The sequence below is a fragment of the Lampetra fluviatilis genome, chromosome 9, assembly GCF_964198595.1.
Source record: "Lampetra fluviatilis chromosome 9, kcLamFluv1.1, whole genome shotgun sequence".
Lineage (NCBI taxonomy): Eukaryota > Metazoa > Chordata > Hyperoartia > Petromyzontiformes > Petromyzontidae > Lampetra > Lampetra fluviatilis.
Genome location: NC_136283.1, coordinates 12,273,623 through 12,290,029, shown reverse-complemented (window position 1 = coordinate 12,290,029; position 16,407 = coordinate 12,273,623). Strand labels below are relative to the sequence as shown.

The 16,407-nt window shown below is 44.4% G+C and overlaps 1 protein-coding gene across 1 annotated transcript in view; it reads right to left on the bottom strand.

Moving 5' to 3' along the window:
• BICC1 (BicC family RNA binding protein 1) overlaps positions 1-15,748 on the bottom strand; it is a 102,460-nt gene extending 86,712 nt beyond the window's left edge. Inside the window, exon 1 of the mRNA XM_078859815.1 lies at positions 15,160-15,748. Within this exon, the coding sequence (XP_078715941.1) occupies positions 15,160-15,538 (379 nt within the window). The 5' untranslated portion in view covers positions 15,539-15,748. The remainder of the gene's footprint in view (positions 1-15,159) is intronic.
• Between the last annotated feature and the right edge of the window lie 659 nt (positions 15,749-16,407).

Sequence of the window (16,407 nt, the reverse complement as noted above, 5' to 3'; positions counted from 1 at the left end):
AGTGTGAGTTATTGGCTGTGATATACCCAGAGGACCCGGTCGAATTGTGCAGAAACCAATGCTGCCCTGCAATATTGTCAAGTGGACACTAACGATCATCTGGGGAAATAGGGCATTGTTCATCTCATTTTTCCCTAAGATTTTAAATTGTTCACCATCTTCGAGACCCCCCCCCCACCGCCCCATCAATTCGCTCCCACCTACCTGCTTTCATTTCACACTATGCTCATGGAACCAAGGCCATCTATCAAGCCTACCTTTCCCCAACGTCAACCTTCACTCTGTACTAAGACACACCTCTTCTGCTGCCAATGTTGTCTGCAATTTTCTTTGCAGAGACACAAATGCTGTTTCAGGGATGCAAATGCTTCCCAGAAGAGAACTTCTGAATAAAGTGTGCGTCACATGACCCACTCGTGTCCCCGCTTAGTGAAGTTGCCCAGTCATCTCAACCAGCCGTGTCATACCAAAGGGGGAGCAGAACACAACACAACTTAATATCAATAAGCCCCGAATGCTTTCAAACATGGCCTGTTTGCCGGTTACAATGATGGTGGGAGAGACAGGATGGTGGCTGCACCTTTAATATTAAAAACGTATAACATTTTCATACTGAAAGCGTTTATCTTCTGTTGTGACACGAGCCTAAATGAGCTAATGCTGGTCACCAAGAGGGCAAAGCATCGGGGTTCAAGTCCAAAGAGCCACAGTTTGTGATCTTTCCAAAGGCAGGGGAATGCCGGGCCCGCATCGCCCGATCATATGTTTGCAACTGCTAAATAAATAAACCCGTGGACATAGGGATTTAGACAGCGTCAGGAGAACCTGTGTCCAGTTCGCCGTACAGCGCATGCTGTTTTGTCCTGCATCACGGGGTCAGGTTGTCACAGGGTTCGCTATTGGTCGAGATGAAGAGTTGGTCTCCTTTTGTTAAATTGTTGCGGATTTGATCCATTCACCCCGTGTGTATTTACAGCCAGTCACTTTTCTTTTCTATTCTCTTCCCTCTCTCGTCCTCTTCCTACTTTTTCTTTCCTCCTGTTTTTCTATTCTCATCCTCGTATAGCGTATGGCTAGGAGCACCTATAGATTCACGTGTTTATCGCGGTCGCCTTGGTTCTGTTTTTTCCTGTGTACGTTGTGTTGTTATTGCCGAAAACAAATAAAGGGGAGGGCAGGTCACGCAAGATGTTGGCATTATTGCTTCGTTTAACGTGACTTTGCACCTTTAAATCTTTAAATTAGAAACAGTAAGCTCCGTCCCATTCGTCCAACGTGTTTAGTTTTAGAAGGTATTAGTTTCGGCGTGATATTTATCTTTCTTCGTTTTACACAAGACGTGTGCAAAATAAATATGCCAGCGGGACGACGAGAAAATCCCCTCGCAAGTTATCTTTTGAGATAAATTGACGGGCGGCAGGGGGGCTAGTTTACACAGGGCAAGCCTGGTGTTGTGATAGCATTTTGTGTGGAATAAAAACACACCGGCCACTGCTCCTCTTTCTTCTCCTTCATCCAGACTCTTTCCATGAACCCTGGCGAGCTTAAGGGCTGTAACTGTGACTACCGAAACACGCCGGGTTTTTCTCACTTTCTGATCACAGGCCTCGTCACCAAACTGTGAGCCTCCTTGCCACCAAGGTTACTGCTGTTGTCGGTGCTTCAGAGGTTGTTTACGTGGCAACAATCGGAATGATCAGATGGGACCACAGCCTAGAGTGTGCAATAAGAAAAAAATTGACACAAGAGGATGTTAAAAATGAATGCTGTTGAAGCAATTACGATGCAAATCCACAACAGAGTGATGCAGTTCTGAGTGATAATGTTCAACCCTTTTTCAATCCAACACTGGATTTAGGCTCCCCCATGCTGTATCAGTAATTGGGTTGTTTGATCATACTTCACCACACTAGTCAGTGCGGGTTAGTAAGGTGGGTGCCCAGGACCGGTTCGGATATCTTTCATCACCGTGTTAGCCTTGGCTAGGAATCAAACTCAAGTCACCGAGGTCAAAGTGCAGTGCGTGGACCACTGCATCGCCGCTCCACTCCTTATAAGTAATACACACTAAGTATAAACACACAGAAACTCCGTGTTAAATTCACAATATCCTGTAAGCCGACAAAACCACCTATAAAAACCTACTTTTTCAGCTGTTATGCCAAAGCATTACAAAGTTGTGAATTCCTTACCCCAAGGTTTGACAAGATATAAAAACCTGAGAGGAATTCTGTGCAATTTGAACGCTTACCAGCACCGTGCCACCCCTCGATGCTACGGGCAGACCCGGGAGTTACAACAGCACTGCCCGGAGTTACTTTCCATGCCTACAGACACCTATTTCCGCACCTCCGATGAGCACGGTTGGCTACATACGGTGCAAAAGAAGTTCAACATACGTACATACTTAATGCCAATTTCCACCACACTATGCTGGTTCCACTCCTAGGGTTTTGTCCGAGTGCATCGGTGCCATGCGACTCGGTCTTAAAACTCACACGACAACTACTACACCGCGTCCGCCCTCTTCAGCGGTTTTCCAACGTGTCCACGAAGCTATGAAGAAGTCATGAGGATTGTTTCATGCAACAATAGCCTCACGTTACACACCCACACCCTATTGCGGGATCATCATCCTTTGTGTGAAGATATCGCAGCGGTGTATCCCTCAAGAAGGCTGGCGAATCGCTGTATTCTCATGTATGTACGTATGTATGTATGTTGAACTTCTTTCGCATCGTACGTAGCCAACCGTGTGCTAATCAGAGGTGCGGGGGAAGGACAACAAATGAAAGACAAAAAACAGTTCTCAGGAAAATAGTTTTCAGTCTAGATTTTAAAATGCGTAACTACAGCGGCTTACTAATGTCGGAAGTAAGAGTGTTCCAGAGGGCTGCAGAAGCGCATCTGAAAGCGCACAATACAGTGACCGTTTTTGTTCGATGGCTATCCAAAAGCCGCTGCGAGGATGAGCGGAGTTCGCGTGATGGTTTATGCTCCTTGACAAACTCATCAGCTTGGTTTCACTCTGCCTTCGCGTAAAGTCCAGGGCACACGATTCAGGTTATGAGAATTGTTTATGGCCTCAATGGCATTGTGGTTTTCAACAAAATTTACATTCGGTTTTGCTTTATTGGATTGTAAAACATGCTGTAGTAGATTGTGAAGAATGCTCTACTGCAAAACTACCTTGAGCGGGCCATTGCTTAATTCACGTTTTCTGGGGATGCTAATTGTGGAACAAATGTTGAAAAGTACGCAAATAAGTACGGGGAGGGTGCTTGCTTGGAATTACATCGAGAGACAAACAGAGAAACACATGGATTAGGGTACATGTGCAATTAATAAACGTAATTTTTTAATTATAAAATAAAAAGTATGTGGGTGCGGATAGGACATGTCACTGGCCGGTGGTCGAGATGAATGATGGAGTTACAGCCAAAGGTCGGAAACGAGCCTTGAGATTACATACACCGTGGAGACGGAGTGATGAAATCAGCCCGTGTGCTTTGAGCCAGATGAATAATTGCATTGCAAGACCATGATGATGGCGACGCCTTGGGGGAGGACTCGATCCGGCAATGAATAGACCATGGCTTATGATGATAAGGATGACTAAGAGTCGAAATGTTACCTTATCTTGTGAACACAAACACAGGCTGCTTGCTACAGTACAGGAAAGTGGTTATGATTTTTTGCCTTAACTCGCTTCAAGTGCATGTTTAGCGATTCACAGAGATGGAGTTTTTGAATTGTATATAAAAATGACGTAAAATTCACAAGCAATTATCAATACACCGCTGAATGAAGGCCTTCTAATACCATAGGGTTGTTTTTTTATACCATGCTTTACCATGCCGGCCAGTGTGGGTTGGTGAAAGTGACCACGAGTGGTGGGAAAGACATGTTTAGATATCACTTGCAAAGGTTATTAACCAAGGAACTAAACGCAGATTTCTGGGTTTATAGCATATTGTGCTAACCATTGAACCACCGCTCCTTTAGAGTGCAAAATTACATATATTACTCTTTTCTTCAGACACATTGGTATGTTGCTTTTGATTATTACGTTAAGTTTCCCAAAACGCACCCCAACCTGTTCTTGTCTGATTCTTTTGTTTCATACCATTGACCCTGCCTGGTCTTCCTTCAGTAGCTTCCCTGGGTGTAATGATGACTGGTGGTGACTCATTTCACTTGGCTAAGAGTCTCTTCATTAGCATACAGCATAGACGATAAGTACCAACAAAAAGCTTACGAGCAAAAAACATTTCATCGGTCGCACCAAAGAGCGAATTGATGCAACGGTCGACTGAAATGACACTTTGATGATGTAACGTTCGCTGGAGATAATTAAGAAAGTAGGCAGCGGTCGCGCTGTTTTCATTCCAAGGTCACCGTCACACACGACGTGTTTCTATTGCCTGTGACTCAGTCTGGGTCCTGCCTCAGTGGTCACGTAAAAATTCTTACCTCAGAAAAAAAAGTAAGAAAGCGAGCCCTGTATGAAGTGCCCTGTGTTTTGTTTTTTTACGGTTGGAAGGCAACAGGTTGGCGAGGCCTAAACAGAGGTCAGATTTGTGAGCAGTGTTCATGAGCTGGATCATATTCTTGATCGCTTGAAAATAAACAATAATAGCAGTAAATTCTTACAACCAGGGCCCCATTTTTTTATTATAGGAAATGTGCTACCACTGACCGTGGGACTTTTCCATGTATTCATATAAGTGTACGGAATAGTTATAACGTGTGCAGAGCAAGCGTGACAAAAGTCACAGAGCCGCTATAGCTGTCGTTCTTATTATATTACTGACCTTTCAAATATTTAACACGAACAGAATTAAACATTGTTTGGTGATGCTGTCTCGGCCAGACGCCTTTCATCCGCCTGACACAGCAACTCCAAACACATAAAAGCAATATCTGCTGAAATCCTATTAAATATATGGGTGGCGGAAGACATATAAACATGCCAAGCTGCCATGAAATTAGTGACAATTATTAACGTGACTGCCAGGACTGGCTCTTTGACAGGAGCCTCAGGAAAGCCAACCTTGCCCCGCTGAGGATGACAAAAACAAGGATCCCCCGTTCCAGCCTTAACAGACTTTTGCTGTTATCGAGCACCCTATGAAGAGACCCGGCCCGGCGCACGAGGGGGTGGGTGGCCCAGCCGACACGCGGGCGACGCTTTGGCAGGGTCGCCCGCTCGTGAGAACAGCGGTGGCGAGCCGTGTTCTTCAGCTTGCTAATTTTGGTAGCGCCGGGCGGTTTGCGTGTTGTGCTCTGCACATTGTGGAGCGGAGTAGGGGGGTCGTGCAGAAATTCCATGCTGTGTGGGGGCTCAGAGAGTGCCATGGCAACTGTCCTCATAGCCAGGCAAGAGGCGCCTTTTTGGGTTAATGGGTTACTGAATACGTTATTTTTGTTGTTGTTGGCTTCTTTATATCCCACAACTGTTATATTTTATTTCACTATTCCTTCACGGATGCTTTTCCAATGAAAATGTAAATGCGGACGTGTCCGCCGATAGCCAATAAAGTGTTTGTTTTTTTCCAGTACGGTGTGAACAAAAAAAAAGTTACATTTATTTGGTAAACAAAAGTTTGATCTTCATAGCAACAATCGTAAGTTGACCATGTTCTGCGGTTTTTAAAACCTGAGCCCTCTTGTCTATTGATGGTGCACAATCGGCCTTTACTTAGTGTCCCATGATTTTGAACCCTTGAAGGAAAGTCAGAGACAGTCTATGAAGATGGATGTCCTCTCAGGTCATGTTATACAGGTTATGTCACAACTTCGGGGTTTAAGTTACTGTTGGAAACACAACCGCACACTTCGCGAAACCATCTTGTCAATTTCAGCCGACAGACAATAGCGCTTTGTCATTCATCTTTGCTACTTTACTTCTACTTAAAAATGAACATGTAAGCAAAAATCAAGAGATATCAGATAGATCTGAGATAAGACTGTGGCATGTATGCATGCTTAACATGATTTGTTCCTTTAAAATGATTTTCCCGCTTAAGATATGCACATAAAACCGTCCACATAAGAATCAATAATTTACAAATGTACACAAATTATATTGCAATACTGTATATGTTAATGCACTGTTATGCTGGTAAGGGAAAGGCGATACCCACAAGACAGTCCCAACAAGCCAAAAAAGGACTGAATCTTAAATCAAATCATGAGCTTAAATCGTGATTACTCATGGAAATTGCTAATGTAGAGGTGGGGGGAAATGCTTAGGGCAGAAGCTGGCGGCAGGAACAGGTATAATCGTACTCTTTGGTTCTTTCGGTAAAGTCATGTAGGTAGAAAAAGAAAAGAAAAAAAAAAATCATATATCGCGACGTTTCGATGGCAGGCGGAAAAAATAATCCAGCCGTGGAACTGCTGGATAATTTTTTTCCGCCTGGGGACGACCGCTTGTGTTGCGATCGAAACGTCGTCATATATATTTTTTTGTTTTATTTTTTTTCTACCTACGTGACTTTCCCGAAAGAACCAAAGAGTATGGATTCCTGCATTCACGAAAGCTTCAAATCAAGAGGTATAATCGTGCTAGGATAAAGACTATTGGTGGAGCGTGGTTAGCATGGGCCCTGGTGCAATGATTTAAATCAGCCCCTGTCTAAGTTATATTTCTATCTCAACACCTGGGCCCTTCCAGCCCATGGGCCTTGGTGCAATTGCACCACTTGCAAACTTGATAGCTACTCCACTGGTTGAGACATCGCACGGCTCAGTGTTGTGGTAAAAACTTGCTGGGTAACATCGTGGATGGAGCCGTGTGGTTTTGACACAGGTGTTCATGGTGGCCCCCTGGTGCCCGATTGCCGCTTACGAGGCCTGATAACTCCCTAAAGTGAAGAGAACTGACTCGTGTTTTTAATCTCCTTTATAGGAGTTCCACTTGAGTAAAATTCCCAGCCATGGCTACCATCAGTGGCAAGTGATACCTGAACCGCTCCTGAGGCCTCTGCCCTTCACCAGCCTGCACTGATCAGCATCGTATGGTCAAACAACCTCCTTGGCAGACGCGGTGTATGGAGACCTTGATCTGCATATTTGTGTGCTTAATACAGTTGTTTTTTTTTAGTGTAATTTAGAAATACATTGTTTTAGTATGTATTTTTATATATTAAAAAGTGAAATTATTATAATAACCTAAATTACGCTAATTAAAATGGATGGCTTTATTTCTGAAACCTTTTTGCCAAGAAAAAAAACTGAGACATTAACTTGAATTTAATAAGATGTGACATTGCTCTTTTCGAATGGGAATTTGAAAAACTGTGGAGCCGAAGTGAATCAATGGATTTGGTGATAGAAAAGAAGAAGAAGATCCAAAGGTCACAGTTTTTTTTTTACCACATACATGCCATTTTGTGCAACTTTAATTGACCCCCCATTTCTGACAGCTGCTGAGCTAAGGGTCACTGGTGCATGTCTGTAATGGAAATCACGGACATAAATATATCAGCAAATTTCGAAAGTCATTCATATTTTGCAGAGATACGTTGAATATATATCTTCACGTAATATGTAAAGTGGTAAATTTGATCAATTTCCCATAGTTTCTAATTGGCTGCGCCTAATGTTGTCAATTCTCTGTAACTGAATACGACGCTGTACATTTAACTTAGATGCAGCGGTGCAATTGTCCTCTCGTCTCGGAGAAATGATGATAAATATCTGCTGGCTGCCATGGTGACATGTGCACCACGTGATCACACCTAATGGGCAGGAGCGACTGAAAGGTCATCGTCGGTCGTGACTGCTGCCGTCAACACAAAGGAACACCCGTGCTTGTGGGTGTATGTCCACACGTACACTCACTCCTGTTAGGGATGCTATTCAGATTTCTTTTTTTTTGCAGATATCAGATTTTCAAATGTTTATACCCAATTTCATACTTTATTTTGTATTTCCTAATTTCTGCACTACATTGAATTTGTTACATAATTTGAAACTGTAATCAGTTGAGTTAGTTTATTTAGGAACATCAGCATAACACTAATTTTCATCTAATTTTTTTCATATTTTAAGAATTTAGGCGAAAGTAAGGTCACGTGACAGCACTTTTAAAGGGAAAAGCACAAAGGTGATTGATCTGTAAATGTGACATCACATTTACAGATCAATCCAAAACAAAACAAATATTCAGATCATCCAAAATTTCGTATCTAGGCCCGATTGTCAGATTTTTTTTTAATTCATACAAAAATTGAGAACAACCCCAACGCCTATGCCTACTGTACGCGATTCAGCAGCATGTTCACATGCACGTGTACACACATTCACACCAATGCACAATTACAAACCCAGTACACCCGCATGTGCCGTCATGTACACATACTTGTACTCCCTTTTAGGTGTTGGTGGTGGATGCTTCGTGTCATGTGAATGTATGTGGGGAGTGGTAGTGGAGCGATTAGCGTGCTGTGCTGTGAACCTGGCGACCAGGGTTCGATTCCCGCTCATGGCCCACACCGGTGACGATTATCTGAACGGGTCCTGGGCCTCCCCTCGGTTAACTCAGCCTCAAATGAGGACCTGTGTGTAAACATCGCCACGAGGGAGACAAACGCGGCCGGGCGCGGTGCTGGCCACCCACCCCCTCGTGTATCATGCCGGCCTTCTTTGGTCCTCGCTAACAACACTTGCCCCAACAGTCTGCTATGGCTATACTAGGGGATCTTTGTCTTCGTTTTTTTTGTACGTGCCTATGTGTTTGTGTGCATGCATCTGAGCGGGTAGTGAACCAAGTGTTTGCTTTCTCCCTTACACACTCGAAAGGGCCACACGAATACAGTGAAAATTTGTTTTTCACTTTCCACTTGAGAGCCTCAAGGTTGGCCCCCTGCTGAGAGCTGGTTCATTACAGATGACTGGAAAGTCTCGTGCTCCTCAAACTGAAAAAAATATTTCAAATGTTTCGCTCACGTTAGGATACTTCCCAGCCCCTTTATCAATCAACTGCTGGATAAAGGCCTGTCCATGTTAGGCGAGTCTCAGGGGATTGTTTTGAAGATACTTTACTGAGCTAGTTAGTGCGAGATGGTGAATGTGGGGTGGCCCATGACCAGTTCAACTATCACTCGCCACTGATGTTAGTCATGGCCAGGAATCAAACTCAGGCAAATGGATTCATAGTACGGTTCACGAATCCACCAGGCCACCGCTCCACTATGCCATGAGGATACATTTACAAAAAACTAAAATACATTTTGCAATATTTTGTGGCAGACAAAAAAGTGTCATACATTTTAATTATTCATTTTTTTGAGAAAAGGATCTCAAACACCGACCTGACATAAAAAAAAATGTGATAGTGACACAAAACACTGCAGTTGTTTTTTTTTACAAGTGTGACATCGGTTCATTTGCACATTACATGACCTGCCTTAATCCAACAAAGCAAAATTCAGGTTTCTATAGATGGTTTCAGAGTGCTGAGTGATTGTTTTAGGCCATCTATAACCATGCTCATTCTTACACACAATTTCTGGGGCACTGAAACAGAACGCCTGGCTGTGTGTCTTAGACGATGATTATTTTAGAAGCTTGACGTCTAAACTTGAAGCTTCCTTCTCAGTGGAAAGAAAAAGTGTGTCCATTGACGTTTCGGAGAGACACTTGTTTCATATCATATCGTATGAATTGAGTTTTATCTTAAATCGTTGTACTACACCCTGTTGTATTTGCAAAACTCAATTTTGCTGTGCAACTATTTTTATTGTACTGTAGAGTATTTCATGACGATCATAGATCATGCAAGATGTGTCTATGTCACTTGTTCCAAAGGCAAATAAAATTAATTGATTATCTACTGCCATTTGTCAATCAACTGTGGGATCAAGGCCTCCCCACTCTGTGTCGGGTCAAGAGGATTAATCATGCTGGTTTAGTGTATGGTGGCAGGCAGGACTGTTTCAGATATCACTTGCTGCTGATGCTAGTCATGGCTGGGATTCTCAGATCACCCAGGGGTCACAGCACAGAAAATGCGTGTAAAATCCGCAGTGGTTGCGAGGAACTGTTTCATGGACCAGCGTTTCGCCGTAGCTGCACCAGCCATCTGGAACTTACTCCCACTGCACATGCGTAGCATCAAAGTACCATCCACTTTCAAGCAGCAGCTCAAGTCTCTTACCTGTCCAGGCTCTAACCTGTTCACACTCTCACCTGTCCAGGCTGGCATATGAGGGACTTTGAGCTCTGGCTCAGTGCCTCTGAGTTATCAATCGAACAGTGTGTCTGATTTGTGAAATATGCATGCGTTATAAATTGTGTCTACTATTATGTCTGTGTGTATCTATGTATCTACCATGTGCGATGACGGCCTTATTAAGTGCTTACTAACAGTCTGTTCAAAAGCTATGTGAAGGATCTTTGTCTATTTATGACGGTGCATGTCTGTATAGGGAGAGAAATTGTACGTGATTGTGCACATTTGTTTCTATGTTTGGATGTGTGTGTGTTTGTGAGATTATGTGGCTGTGTGCTTGTGTGTCTTGTTTTTGGGAACAGTAGCGTAGTGGTACGCTGCACTACTTCCCCACCGACCCAAGTTCGATTCCCGCTCACGGCCAACACCAGTGACGATTATCTGAACTGGACCTAGGCCTCCCCTAGGTCGCCTCAGCCTTAAATGAGTACCTGGCACAGTGTATAACGTCACTCTGGAGACAAAGGCGGCCGGGCGAGATCTTGGCCACTCATTTCGTGTACCGTGCCGGCTTTCATTGGTGCTCACGAACAGCACTTACTCCTACAGTGTGTTAAAGTCTATACGGGTGATCTTTGTCTTTGTTAGTGAGAGCACACGTGTGGACATGAGTCATGGTGGACTTAAGGGTGGTCTGGATCACAACTAAGTTCTCTCGGAACTTACGTGACATCTTTCACGTAAGTCCCTAAGGGACTTGGAATTCGCACAAGTCTTAGCTTGCACAATTTCTAAAATTTTGTAAGTAATTCTGTACTCAGACTATAGGTTCATAGCTCGCCTCCAATGAATATAAATAAACAATGAAGAAATGTGAAATTATATTTGTGCAATGGCCCTTCTTTGATACTGCCATTGCAATCCCCGAATTTTTAAGTAAACCAAAATGTTCCCTATTACTATGTCCAGAAAATGTGTCTGTCCATACGTCTGTCCACACACCGACCCAGGACACGTCCCACGTTCTAATGAAAACTACAACATCCAAAAACCTAGACCAATCACTACCAAATTTACCCCACAGCTTACCTTTGTCTAGAACTGTTTAGTTTTAGAGCAACTTTGGCAATAAGATACTGACAAAAATGTATATTTAAAATTATTATTAACCACATTCTGAGCATCAGCACAACGAGCGTATGTCTTTGTTCGTGTGTCTGCGTGGGTTTCGGCTTAATGTTTGCGTCCATTTTTATGCACGTCTCGTGTTTGCGCGAACATGTTGCTTTTGTGGGGTCGAAACCAATCCAATCATCAAGAGACTGCGTCTCGAGCTTGTTTCATGTTAACCCTGTAAAGTAATAATAATATACTACATTCACTTTTCTAGAAGTATGTTATTTTTCAATTCCCTTAAGTGAATTAGTGGGAGACTTTTGACAAGAATGACAGTTGGCTATATTAAAAAAAAAACTGAGGCAAATGCATTAAACGAATGAACGCTTTTACCATTCAATGGTACATTGCAACAATACCCTGCTGACCGCATTTTTATCTTCACCTTAACCAATGGGCTGAATTGCCTTCTAAACTTCAAAACACAAAACCTTACACTCACTGACTCACCGACCGACTGACCACCAGTAATGCATGCCAGCGGAGTGCAGTGGTTGGCTGCTTCTGGAGTGGAGGCTTCATGTGTCAAGTTAGGAGTGATTGGCACTCTTATCCCTGGGAAGCTTTGTTCCACGAGATTGAAAAAGGGGGTGTGAAGCTCAGCATTTTATTAATGCTTTACAAAAGAAGCTACGGAGCCAAAACAATATTGCTATCTGTAAAGTGTCTGTTTAAGCCCTTTGTCAATACCAATCCCTGCTTCCCCATATCATGTTGGTTTGTGATTATAGTCACAAACTTATTATGAGAAAACTAAAAAATTTCATGTAATTTTTCAGCAATTTTTATATGAATTAAATGAAATAGTCGGATCATGTTCATGTAGCTTTTATATTCGAGTGTATATGGTATTATGTAGTCATCGTAGTGTTTAGTAATTTAACGTATTTTACGAAGAAACAGACACCATTTATTAAAAATGTGGATGAGTGTGCAAGTGTATTTTTGGTGCGTACAAGTGGGAGTGTGTATTCGGTACTTATAGAAATATTTATTGGTGTTAATTGGTGTGTATGAGTGTGTGAATTGGTGTGCATGTATGTACTGGTGTGTATGAGTGTGTGAGGATTGGTAGTGTCGCAGTTAGCGCGCTGCGCTAAGAAACCCGGCGACCCGAGTTTGATTCCCGCTCACGGTCAACATCGGTGACAAATATCTTAACTGGTCTTGGACCTCCCCTAGGTCGACTCAGTCTCAAATAAGTACCCGCTACGGTGTGTAAACATGGCCACTGGGGAGACAAAGGCGGTCGGGAGTGGTGCTCGCCACCCACCCCCATGCGTACCGTGCTGGCCTTCATAGGTGCTCGTTACCATCATTTGCTCCAACAGTCTGTGATGGCTATACAAGGGATCTTTGTCTTTGTATGAGTGTGTATTCGTGTAGGTGTCTAAAGTGAGACGATATATAATGAGATCTAATTTCGGCGAGCGCTTGACCCCATTTTACTTAAATAACTGTTGTTTGCGATTATTTAAATGGACCAGTTATTACACTATTAAAAACTACATATACGTGAAGAATACACAAATTGGACATAAAATGAAATTACATGTGTCAGTTTTATAGAGTGTATCCATTAAATAATACAATTGGATCGATAAAGATTACAGGAGGCCTTTATCCAACATTAGATTGACAAAAGTCTGCACATGAAGTTAAAGTAAACTTTTTTGCAAGTGTTTATGAACAAAAACTCGAGTGACAAAATTACTCATACACATGCTAATAACTCAAGAAAGTTAGGCTACAACAACATAACGTTGATGTAGAGTATATCTATACGGCACTAATAATACTCAAGACATTTGTCAATCCACTGCTGGATAAAAGTTTCCCCAACGCCGAGTTGCTCGTGGGAGTTGTTTGAGCAAACTTCTCCACGCTGGTCAGTGCGGGGTTGGTGAAGTCAAGAATTCTAGAACCGGTTCGGATATTACTCGCCACTGATGCTAGCCGTGAATCATGATCCAAACTCAGGTGGTCGATTTTAGAGTTCGGCGCGCGCGCTAATCACTGCGCCACCGCTCCATCCACTCTCTAACAATAATAGCACCACTGTATGTAATGACACGTTTCGGTGAATTATCTCTGCTGTAGCATTTAAAGAATGCGGAATACACATACGCCCTAAGTAAGTTGGGTGTCGTCGAGGTACAGTACAATGAATCAGTGCTAAGCTCTTAAATATATACCGCATTACATAAACAAACCGGCGGTGATCGTGAATTGGTAAAACATCGTCAATTGTATATTTTTAAAATTCCAATTCCCTAACCTTAATACGCATGCCAACGCGTTAGAAACCAGCTTTGATTATAATCTGCAAGTTCTAACGCCATCCGTATATCTTACATCTCTACGATCTCTTCCAGTTTGTGAAGTAACCAACACAGGACAACCAGACCCTGTGTGGCGTTGACTATTGTTGCTATTCAAATACGTTGACGCACACACGCAGTCACACACGCTGCTGACGGTGTGTTAAATGGCCAGGTAAAGGTGCAGCCCCTGAAATAGCTTGCTTTTTACGCAACTTGCTGGTGGAAAGGCGTCCCACTGGAGGCAGTTCTACAAAGGCCCTCCAATTGAAAATTACTCCCACCTCCTTTCCAAGACGTCTTGAAACGAGGTGGGAGTAACCCCAACACTTCATCCATACCTACTGATCGATTAACTGTGATGTACCCATTTGTACTGCTAGGGGCCATACATTTAGTGCGTACGCATGGAAGGGGGAGGGGGGGTTAACCCAAATGTGTTCGCTTGTGTATGGGGGGGGTCTATTGACAATGTGCGCATAGGAAACGGGGAGGGGGGTGAAGCCTCGATAATAATTTGTCTACATTGGCCTTCAAATGAGTTAGATAGTCCGGCGGTGGACTATCTGTTTGCTTAGACACGTTAATATTAGTAATCCTTGATTGTTTCTGCGTTCTATAGGATTCGGGGGTGCGGGTAAAAAGTCAGCGTGTCTACAGGGAAGAGGTCAAGTTTTGACAGATTGTTGCGTTCCTCCTCGATGGATGGCCCCCTATGTGGATACAGAAGCCGGCGGCGGCGGGAGGGGGGGGGTATTTAATACACTTTCTAATTTGTTTCAACTACTTCGCCGGGAGAAAGGACCGGCTCCCTCTGGATCGTCTGCAACAACCAATGACAACCGCGAGATCTCCCCGTGCATTCGTGTAAGGCACGCGTACTTGCAGGTCAACTGAAGCCCACGACTTACGTCCGTGAAGTTCGTCTTTGCCATACCATGAGTTTGAACTTACGATCAGCTGTTCCCGATTGCGCAACCGCACGCACACTCACGCTTAAAGGTTGGCACCTCCAGACACACAACAGTGACGCACTCATCAACAAACACTAACAGCGGCACCTACACACCGGCAAACACACACACACATTGCAGTGCGTATCATAGAGCTTGCTTGGCAACTTAAAACAAGACGCACACACTAGACCATGTGCCGAATTACACATGCAGTCATCATTGTGCATCGAGCTCACTCTGTCCAAATCAGCCAATTCTTACCAACCTTGTGAATCAAATCCACCTAGCCAACTTTGCCCAACTTTAAGCCAATATTTCTCACCTTTCCAAGGATGCCCACAATGTCCATCAAACGCTCCGATGTTGATTGACACACAATGGTGTCAATCAAACCCACGGTGCCAACCTCTGCCACTTTGTGCCCGCTAACCCTAACCACACACTGCCTGTCCACCATACAAACCCACCATACCCATCACAACCCGCCGGACTACAACCATTCAAACCCTTGCAAACCCTTGCCCACCTTGCAGCATGGCCTCCAGTTTCTTTCGATCCACGCGAAATCGTTCCTCGGCCGCGTCGGGGTCGAGGATGGCCGGGTCTGAGTCGGGCTCGGGGCTGCAAGCGCCCTCGGCCGCCTCGCTCTCGGGGGGGCTCGCAGGGGAATCGCAACATCGCTCGCCGTACACGTGGTTATGCTGCTGCTGCTGGAACTGCTGGAGTTGCTGAAGCTGCTGCTGTTGAAGTTGCTGCTGCAGAAGTTGCTGCTGCTGCTGCTGTTGCTGCTGCTGCTCCGGACGGACCGGCATGGCAAGCGGAGGGGGTGAAGAACTGTCAAGCTCCGGCTGCTGCTGCTGACTTTGCTGAGCGGCCATCGTCAGCTGGTATTGCACAGGGGACATGACCCCCCGTCCGGTCGCAACGCTTCGCCGACAGCGCTGCAAGCCCCTACGGCTCACGCATTGCCTGCCAGCCTGTGGCGGCAGCACCGCACACCGAGTCTTCTTCTTCTCGTTCGCGAGCGGTCACTTCGCGGGGCACTTGACCGGCTACCCTCCCTCGGCCACACCCACCGGCCTCATTAGCATGCAGCGCCACGCCCACACCCTATTCGCTGCGGCCGCTGCCCCGCCCGCGTAAATTAACATATCATTTAAATGTATTAGGACGCGCCCCGAGCGTGTTCTTGTGGGTGGGCGTGGTGGATACGCCCACCCGTCTAATTAGCATCCTGAGCGCACGCCCCTCGTCCTCATTAGCATTTTTGGACACGCCCACACGCGCGCGACCCGCCCCCACGTGCGTTTGTTTACCTCGTGCCGCACGTCGCCAGCGTCTGCGCGCATCTTGAGTGTGGGACACTCGGTCGTGGAGCTCGACTCGGCAAAGTCACGGGTACTAGGAGGAAGTTGTTGTACTGGTTGCTGTACAACACCGTACGAACTGGTTTTCATATTCACACGCAGTCATTGTGTGTTTCATTGACCGAGTCGGGGGGCTGCTGCTGCTGCTGCTGGCTGCTGCAAGCAAGAAGTCATTGGTCCGTAGATTTGAAGCTTTCGTGACTGCAAAGATTCATACTCTTAGGTTTTTTTCGGTAAAGTCACGTAGGTAAAAATTTTAAATAATAATAGAAATATTATTTTTATTTTTTACCTACGTGACTTTATATAATATTTCTATTATTATTTAAAATTTTTACCTACGTGACTTTACCGAAAAAAAACCTAAGAGTCATTGGTCCGGTTAAATTATTTGCAAAGGCAAACTT